We start from the raw sequence: 9,298 nt of genomic DNA, 5'->3' as shown, positions 1-9,298 counted from the left end.
TGAGTTTCTAGCTTTTTTTCATTTTTTTGACTTTTTTGTAGCTACTGTTCAAATGAAATAATGAATGTTCTATGCTTCTAATAGATTAATTCATAGTTCATTATACATGATTAGGAAATAAGAACCGAATACATTATTAATTATACATACTCGTAGCAATTAATAATGCTAACTAGAAAATTATGAACAATCATGTTTGTTAACCACTTAATGTTACTTTAAGATACGTATTTTATATTTTAAATGAAAATACATATTTCTTATTTATTACTTTAAAAAGTCAGTGAGCATGGTTTGCTGATTTAAGTTGATATTTACATAATTTTGGGTGTATATGACTAATTTGTAGGCGTTGTAGTCCTCATTGATGTATTTTATTTTTATGTGTAGGATTTCTTGATTTATATGCCATCATCGATGGCCTCAAATTCAAGCATGAGCGAGAGATCAAATAGCACTAGTAGTGAGCAAATACTGGAAACCCCTCCTGGTTCTACTGATATGAGATGGAATTATGGGAAGCTCATGAAGAAGGATTGCCATCTTACTATGCAATGCAAGAAGTGGATGAAGGTCATGAAGGAAGGAGTCAACCATCTCAAACAACACATTGCCGGAATTCGTGGAGAAATTAAAGGATGTCCTCTTGCAAGTGATGAGGACATGCAAGCTTGTCGATAGAACTTAGATGCCAAGATGAGCAAGAACGACAAGAAAAAGGCGGAATATGAGATGAGACAAAAGGTCCGCAATTTAGATGAGAGGGAGGAGGAAGCACTCGAGCTAGCTAGTATCGGTTTAAAGAAGCCACGTGTCTCCGGTCCGTTAGACAAAATGGTTGCAGATGGCAAAACGAAGCAAACCATGCTTAATAAGACTGAGAGGAGGCAATGGAGGGATTTAGCTCATGAAAAATTGAGCATGTAGGCATATGCAGTGGAACTTTCTTTTCATGTATTTGCATGCAGAAATTTGATATCGCATGTGAGGCAATTAGGAGGTATGGGTCGGGGTACAAGAGGCCTAGTCAGTATCAATTCAGAGTTCCTCGTCTGAAAAAAGCATGTGATAAGATTGAGAGAGGGTTGGAAAAGCAAAAGCAATGATGGGATGAGTACGGTTGCAGTATCCTTATAGATGGATGGACTGACAGGATGCACGGGAGTGTGATGAACTTGTGCGTCCATTGCAAGGATGGCATGAGTTTCATCAAGTATATCGAAGACTCCGAGCATGCCCACACGGGAAACTACATCTACAAGTGGGTTGAAGATTGCATAATGGAGATTGGGGAGTCTCATGTAATGCGGTTGGTTACCGATAATGCGGCTTCTAACATGGCTGTAAAGAACAAGTTGAAAGATGAGCGTCCAAATATATTCTGGACTAGTTGTGCGGCACACACGATTGGTTTGATGTTGGAGGATATTGGGAAGCTTTCAAAGTTCAAGCCTATGATAAAGAAGGGGAGGAATCTCACGGTATTTCTCTACTTGCATCATAATACTCTTTCTTTGATGCGCAACTTTACTAATAAAAGGGAGCTTGTTCGTCCAAGAGTTACACGATTTGCCACTTCCTTCCTTAGCATGACTTGCTTAGTGGAGAAGAAACCGCAATTAGCCGCCATAATCTCTTCACCTGAGTGGGAAGAGAACAGATAGGCCAAGATATCTAAGGGAGTTGCTACTAAGTCTACAGTCTATTCCAGTATTTTTTTAAAAGGATTTACACTTGCTGATCAAAATCTATAATCCTCTTTTCAAGCTGCTAAGGATTATTGATGCAGATAGGAGGCCCTCCATGGGCTTTGTCTACAGTATGTTGTAGGATATCAAGAATAAGATAAAATCTGCTTACAACAAGAAGGAGACTGTTTATCAGCCGATTATTGAGATTATTGAGAAGCATGCGGCAGGGAGACTAGACAGTCCACTTCATTTGACAGCTTACCTTTTGAATCCCTATTATTACAATAAGGATGACAGCTTACCTTTTGAATCCCTATTATTACAATAAGGATAAGACGCCTCACGAGACTACTGCTGCTAGGAGTGATATTTACTATTGTCTTGATGTATTCTTTCGAGGGATAGAGGAGGTACAGGATAAGGTTGCACAAGAAGAAATGGTCAAGTACAAGAATGCAGAAGGGCTTTTGGAAAGTGGATTGTCAAAACGCTATTATATGAGTTTCAACGACACTGATAATTTTGATCCAGGTACAAACTTTGTTCCAAGCTTCTAGTCTACTCCTAGCTTAATGGTCAGTTAATATGCTAATTGCTAAATATATATTTGTTTTAAATTGATAGCACATTGGTGGGATAGTTTTGGAGGAGATGTGCCTCATTTGAAAAAGATGGCTATGAAGACACTCAGTTTGACTAGCAGTTCCTCGGGCTGTGAGCAAAACTGGAGTGTATTTGAGAGGGTAATAAGTTTTTTCAACAGGTTAGCAATATGTCATGATGCATAATTTCTAATTCTATCTTGATAAGTAAAATATGCAGGTACATACTAAAAGAGGAACCGGTTAGACCTAAAGAGGCTAAATGGTCTTGCATTTGTGCAATTCATTATAAAGATCATACAAAAAAGAGGAGGAGGAACAAAGAGTGGAAAAATCAAGGACGTGCTTCTAGCTAATGATGATTCTAGAGCATTGTACTAGAAGTCCGACAATGTTAAAGAAAGGGAGAATGAAGAAGATGAGGAAATATTTCCGGGTAGCAGACTTTCATGGAAGATTGTAACCAATGCTAGTGGGGCTAATGAAGACCCGCATAGGAGCAGAAGGACACTAAGGAGGCATGCTAATAGGTTGAGGACAGATCAGGAGGGCTCTTCTAATGCAGCTATTGATGACATGAATGATGAACGGACTAATAAAGATGATTTGGATGAGGATAATATTGATGATTGATTTGGATGAGGATAATAATGATGATTTTGAGGCTCCCTTCAAAGAAGAGTAAGATGTTAACATTCGTTACAAGGAGGATGAGGAAGAGTAAATGTTTTAGTTTTAGTTTATATACTTTTTGTTTTAATTTAAGTGTTTAATTAGTAACTTTTATCTGAGTAGCTAGTTAATTATGATGTATGCATGGATAATAGATGCATTGGATTGAGTGTTTAATTAGTTACATAGTTAATGATTATTCACTCACATGTTTATTTGTATTTTTCTTAGTATATCTTCTATCTTTTATGAAATATATTTTTTTTTATGTATGAAAAATAATAAATATATGTTAAAAAAATTCAAAAACGCATAATTCTGGATAATCCGATTAATCAGTGCATAATACGATTAGTCGTGACTCGCTCTCAAACCGTATGGATAATATAACTGTGTTTTTGAACATTGGTTTTGACATTCAGTTGCTCAAGCTCCAAATTATCTATAGCCATAGTGGATAGCACTTAGGTAGATGTGTGCTTCACCACTGGACAAAAGATCTCGTTGTAGTCAACACTTTCCCTTCGTGTACCCCTTTGCAACAAGTCTCGTCTTACATCTCATCTTCTCTTGTGGATTAGAACTTTCTTTCTTGCAATTGACCACTTGCACTCGATAGCTCTCTTCCACGTAGATACTTTCACAAGATCTCATGTTTGATTTTTTCGAAGAGATTCCATCTCTTCGTCCATGGCTATAATCCACTCATGCTTCTTTCCATGCTCAAGAGTTTCCTTAAAAGTTGATGGATCTCTCTCTCCTCGGTTACAAGTGTAAAAGCAACCGAATCTTCTTCAAATTTGTATCTCATCGGAGCTTTAATCACCCTCCAGTCTCCATCAAGTGCAATATCACAAGGCATCTCATTTCTAGTCATCGTAGCTCTAGTGCCTGTAGGTTCAACTCTACCTGATGGTTTTGTGCACTCCATTGTCTCCTTAACTTGCATTTTCTAGTTCAGTTTCTCATCATTTAAAGCGGTCAGCTCCATCTCAACTTTAGCTTTCTCTTCATCACCTTCTTCTTTGGCCGTCGTGCTCTCCTCACAAAGACCTTTGTCGAATCCCATAGTTTGTAGCCTTTCACCCATGCAAGAACCCAATAAACACGCACTCATTAGATTTTGCATCAAGCTTTGAATGCTTGCTTGCATCGACAAGAGCATATGTCGAGCAACCGAAGATTCTCAACTTTGGATAATCAACCTTCTCCCCAAGCCACACCTCCTCAATGATCTTTAAGTCTGTGGCAGTAGATAGTGTTAGGTTTACGACATAACACGTCATATTGATTGATTCCACCCAAAACTCCTTAGGCAACCCCGAATTTAGCGACATGCTCCTTGATTTCTCACAAAGAGTTATGTTCATCCATTCTGCAACCCCATTTTGATCAGCCCTGCCTAGTGTTGTATAATGCTGAGTTATGCCTTCAACTTTGCAGAGCCTTTTGCATTTGGTAGAGGTGTATTCACCTCCATTACCACTCCTCAAGCACTTCACAAATCTCCCAATGCTCTTCTCACCATTGGTCTTTCACTCCTGAAACTTCTCAAACACTTCAAATTTATGTTTCATAAAATAAACTTATACCTTTCACGAGAAGTCATCAATAAATGTGATGAAATATTTGACTCCTCCTTTGGACCGTATGGGTGTCGGTTCCCACACATCAAAAAGGATGTTATCTAGCACTCCTTTACTTTTGTGAGTCGCCATCTTGAACGAGATTTTGTGTTGTCTACCAAACACAAAATACTTGCAAAAGTCATGCTTGTGGCTTCTAACACGGTTGAGTAGACCCCTCTTATGCAACTCCTCAATCCTTGTGCACTCATGTGGCCAAGTCTCATGTTTCACAACTTGGTGTTGTCTTTGCTATTCTTCCTGATAGCTGCCGCAATTCCTCAATTAATTGTGTTGTCAAGCATTTTGTATAAGACGCCCACCTTTTGCCCTTTTTATCACCACTAATGCCCCCCTAATCACCTTTAGATCTCCACATTCAGCTCCATACTGACACCCCAAAGAACCTAGCACACAAGGAGATAAGATTCTTTGTCAACTTTGGCACATGTCTCATATTGGTGAGACATCTAACAACACCATCATGTATCTTGATCATCACGGTTCCAATCCCAACTATCTTGCAAGATGCATTACCCCCAATCAAAACTGATACTCCATCAAATGGCTCATATATCTCAAACTACTCTTTATATGGGGTCATGTGATAAGAGCAACCTGAATCCAATACCCACTCATTTCCATATTGACTTCCCGGCAAGCTCATAATGAGCAAATCAGCATGTAGCTCGGCTTTAGAATTAGCCGAGCTGATTTCCTTCTTCCCCTTCTTTTGTAGGTGCTCGGTTGTACTTCTTACACTCTCTAAGAAAATTCCCCGGCTCCCTGCAAAAGTGATATAAAGTCATCTTGCCTTTTGATTTTCCTCTTTGACGATCTTCATTCCCCTTCTAATCTTTGTTTCTACCTCTCCCCTTAGAAGATGACGCAAACAAGCCTCCCCCGATTCCTCAGTCTTCATGGGTCTCTTTTAAATCTTGTTCGACACCAACATACTTACGACATCCTCAACCTTTGAGGGTGTCCTTCCCATAGATGATAGTAGTATGGAAGCAATGAGTTCAACAATAGAAGAGCTTTGTCGTCCTCTTTCAACTTCTCATCAATGCACAACATATCACCAACCTAAGATGGTCGTGAATTGATGTGTCTTCCCTCATATGCAACCCCAATAGTTACTTCTTGAGGTAAAGCTTATTGGAGAGATTCTTTGACATGTAAAGACTCCAATTTTAGCCACAGACTGGTCATCATCTTATCATCGATCACGTTGCAAAGCACCTCATTCATGAGGCATAACTCAATAGTCACTGCCGCTTGGAGATATAAATCCGCCCACTCTTCTTCGCTCATCGGTGCTTTCGACGTGGACATTAAAGTTGATCCTTCTCCTAAGGATTTTGACAAAACAATAAGGACTGATCTCATCATTTTCTCCTTCCCCAATACGCCTTGCGGAGCCCTTCTTGTGCTAATAGCGCGCTGCCATAAAGAGAAATTTCCTTGCTATCAAACTTATCCACCTTGAAATTTAACTCATATCAGCTCGAGTCTCCACTGAATTATTTGATACCAATTGTTGTGAATTATTGATTGAATAATCTCTCTACAACGAGATGTGGAATCTACAGCCGTACACTGATCCCGACACACGGAACCACGGGATCTAGGAGATTGAGACGTCAAAAACAATATGGAAGCACAATGCAACAAGACAAGACAATATTTATGAGGTTCAACCCCAAACGCTGGCCTACGTCCTCGGATGGTGGAGAATATTCACTGTGAAAAATATATAACTACAAGGACCCCGCTTCTCTAATACTCGCACTCTTTTCTCTCTATTTTCCTCTTTTTTTTCTCACATACCCTCTCTTTTTTTGTTATGCTGTCATCAAAAGAACAATCTCTATATATAAGATTGAACTTTAGCTAATATAGTGAATGCATATTTAATATGCAACTCTTCAATGCATCAAAACTCAACAAGTTAAAAATAAACTCTACAAGTAAATAAATTAAGACACATTTACACCTTAACAATTTGATAGTGACTTATTTGTGAACACTTCTATGTCAATAAAGAGAATACATCAATGAAATTAGAATCATGTCAGCAACTTCATTTAATCTACTTCCATAAGAATAAGGTCAGTAGACATCACAATGCTACTTGAAAAAGGTTTCAACAAAAGTTGCTAAATGGTTCCTAATAAACTGTCCCCACCAGGCATTAATAATTTTGGAAGATAAAGAACTAAAGAAGCATCAATACCTTGGTGGTCTCTTTTCCAGAAAATCTTGGAGTTGGGACAGAGAAGGGTTGAACAATGATAGTCTAGCAGTAAGAGCATCCTCAAAGGCAACAGAACCACTCATGGCCCTTAAGATACAGAAAACAAAAAACCATTAACACACCCTAAACTAGATACAAATAAATAAAGCATAACTTAAAGCGCGCTTTACTTGGCTGTCCACTCTGCAACAGCTTTCCCAGCACCGCAAAAGTCTGCAAGCTCATCAATACCCTCATCCACGCAGACAGTACTATCTACATCAAAGCATACTGCATCTGCACTCCGCCAAATCTCTAGAACCTCTATAATAAGCAAGAACATGAAAATAACAAAGAGTCAAATTTTGCTGCAAGAGATAATCGGGACATTAAATTGACTTCACAAGTTTATGGCACTGACCTCTTGAAGGTAGGGTATTGTCAAAGTGGGTGGTAGACATGTTGCTTAAGGATTTTGACGATGAGGCCACTATTTTAAGAGATTTGTGATGTCTCGAGATACTAAAAGAAAGATTCCAAGAGCCTCTTGATGAATGCTTAAAACCAAGTGGAGGAAGTTGAGAACACCTAAGATCGTTAGACAGATTAATGTGGCAGATGGATGTACCAACCAGCTTAGCCATCAAATGTCTGATCCATATAATTGAATGAAATTAGATGCTTGAACATCAAATAGAAGGAAAAAAAATGCAAAACTACAAGCAAATATATTAAACATCCATGTGAAATATCCATGAGTTCAAGGAGAGAAAATAGAAGTGCATAAGTTTATGCTTTCTTGTAGTAATTCAATAAACAAATTGATTCCATAAACTGTTGCTATTCGTAAATGTTTCGAAGAGTCACCTGGTCACCAAATAGCATTACTTCATTCAAACCAACGGCAAACAATACAGTAGATACAATATGATCATAATTGAAGAACCAAGTTTAGAGGACTTTGTTTGGTTTTGGTTATGCGATTGGTTGCTCGTTAGACTTATGTTACTGCTGTTTCTACACATAATTTTCACTACGGTTTAAACCCTCACACATTCATGGGCACTTTTGTACCTATTTATTTAAGGGTTTTCTCGACATATAACGTATATACACCAAATTATAGCTATTTTTACTTTTACACCTAAATCATTGTAATAAATAATCCATCCCCCTATTCGTTATCTTTCCTCAAACTCTCCAACCTCGCTGATAGAGAATTCAGTTGAAATATTTTATTAAATTTAACTAAACTGATTTACTTATTCCTTAAATCAATAAACCATCCTTGGTTAGTTTAATTAACCCTCCCCTCACAAAATCCCAGTATGAAATTCCAACGGCAACAAATTTGGGAATAAAAACAAAACTTAGAATTGGGATGTAAATTAGCTCTACCTATAATTTACAGGATACACATTGAAGAAACAGTTTATAAACTTAAGGAGATAGTTTTGTTCGATTTGATGTTTATTACTTACAACAAAAATGTATTTTCCCCCTAAATTCCCTTATTAAAAAAAAGAAAAAAGAAAAAAGAAAAACATGTTCACCAATGAATTGAAAAAAAAAATCCCATAATAAGCTAGGTAGGCATTTCATCGAACGCGACGAACACAAAGAACAAAAAGCCCCCCCAAAGAGATTGGGATCTAAAAGATTCAAAAGAAAATTAAAGGGGAAAAAATACCAGGAGAAGAGAGATGTGATCAAGGCGAGGATTACCTGAACGCGCGCGCGAAAACACAGATCGAAATGCGAATTTTCGGTGAGTGCTGGTGATCGTTCTGCACTTCTCCTTCCCCCCTCGCGTCCCCGTCGAGAAAATGGAACTGCTCAGTGCTGACCAAATCACTCAGGGCTCGAGGTGGGGAACGATTTGTTGGTTGTTATTTTTTTTCATAAATGCCCTCTGCTTTGTACATATGTATAAGCTCACCCCTCAAATCAATCCGTAATTATTAAATATGATTAGGGGTTTCATGCATATTTGCCTTAAATCTTCAATATTTGTAAACTTACCCTTCAAAGTTTAGTATATGCAAACTTGCCCACCAATTCCCTCGCGTTGAACTTTTTTACCCCCTTCACTTAACAAGTTTAGTTTCTAAATCTGATGGAAGTTCTGACATTGTCCCTTTTAAAAACAAACGTTCTTACATTGGAACAGCAAAAAGACCTAATACACTAGTTTTGAGAGGTAATTTTACAAGTATCAAGATTTGAAGGGTTGCTTGTAGATATTAAAGATGTGAGGGGTATATATCTAATAATACCTAAGAAATAAAACTATCCTTCACTTTTCTCCTATTTTCCTCTTTAAAGCTTTCAAAATTTGTATTTATAGTATTATAATAACATTAATATTAATTATTTCGATCTAGTTAATTAATGATAGGCAGTTTTGTATATAAACAAATTATTTTAACAAAATATTCCGATTTATTTCCCAGAAGTTGGAACGAAAAGTAA

General features: G+C 37.6%; 1 protein-coding gene across 1 annotated transcript in view; it reads right to left on the bottom strand.

Moving 5' to 3' along the window:
- The window catches only part of LOC109834086 (phosphoserine phosphatase, chloroplastic-like), an 18,428-nt gene extending 9,720 nt beyond the window's left edge, over positions 1 to 8,708 (bottom strand). The window contains exons 1-5 of the mRNA XM_020401992.1: positions 8,552 to 8,708; positions 7,248 to 7,477; positions 7,018 to 7,150; positions 6,827 to 6,934; positions 5,552 to 5,557 (exon numbers count right to left, since the gene is read on the bottom strand). Coding sequence (XP_020257581.1) covers positions 5,552 to 5,557; positions 6,827 to 6,934; positions 7,018 to 7,150; positions 7,248 to 7,470 — 470 coding nt within the window. The 5' untranslated portion in view covers positions 7,471 to 7,477; positions 8,552 to 8,708. The remainder of the gene's footprint in view (positions 1 to 5,551; positions 5,558 to 6,826; positions 6,935 to 7,017; positions 7,151 to 7,247; positions 7,478 to 8,551) is intronic.

Source organism: Asparagus officinalis, chromosome 3 (genome assembly GCF_001876935.1).
Source record: "Asparagus officinalis chromosome 3, Aspof.V1, whole genome shotgun sequence".
Taxonomy (NCBI): domain Eukaryota; kingdom Viridiplantae; phylum Streptophyta; class Magnoliopsida; order Asparagales; family Asparagaceae; genus Asparagus; species Asparagus officinalis.
Note: the sequence above shows the minus strand (reverse complement) of the source record. Positions and strands in the feature narration are given on the sequence as shown.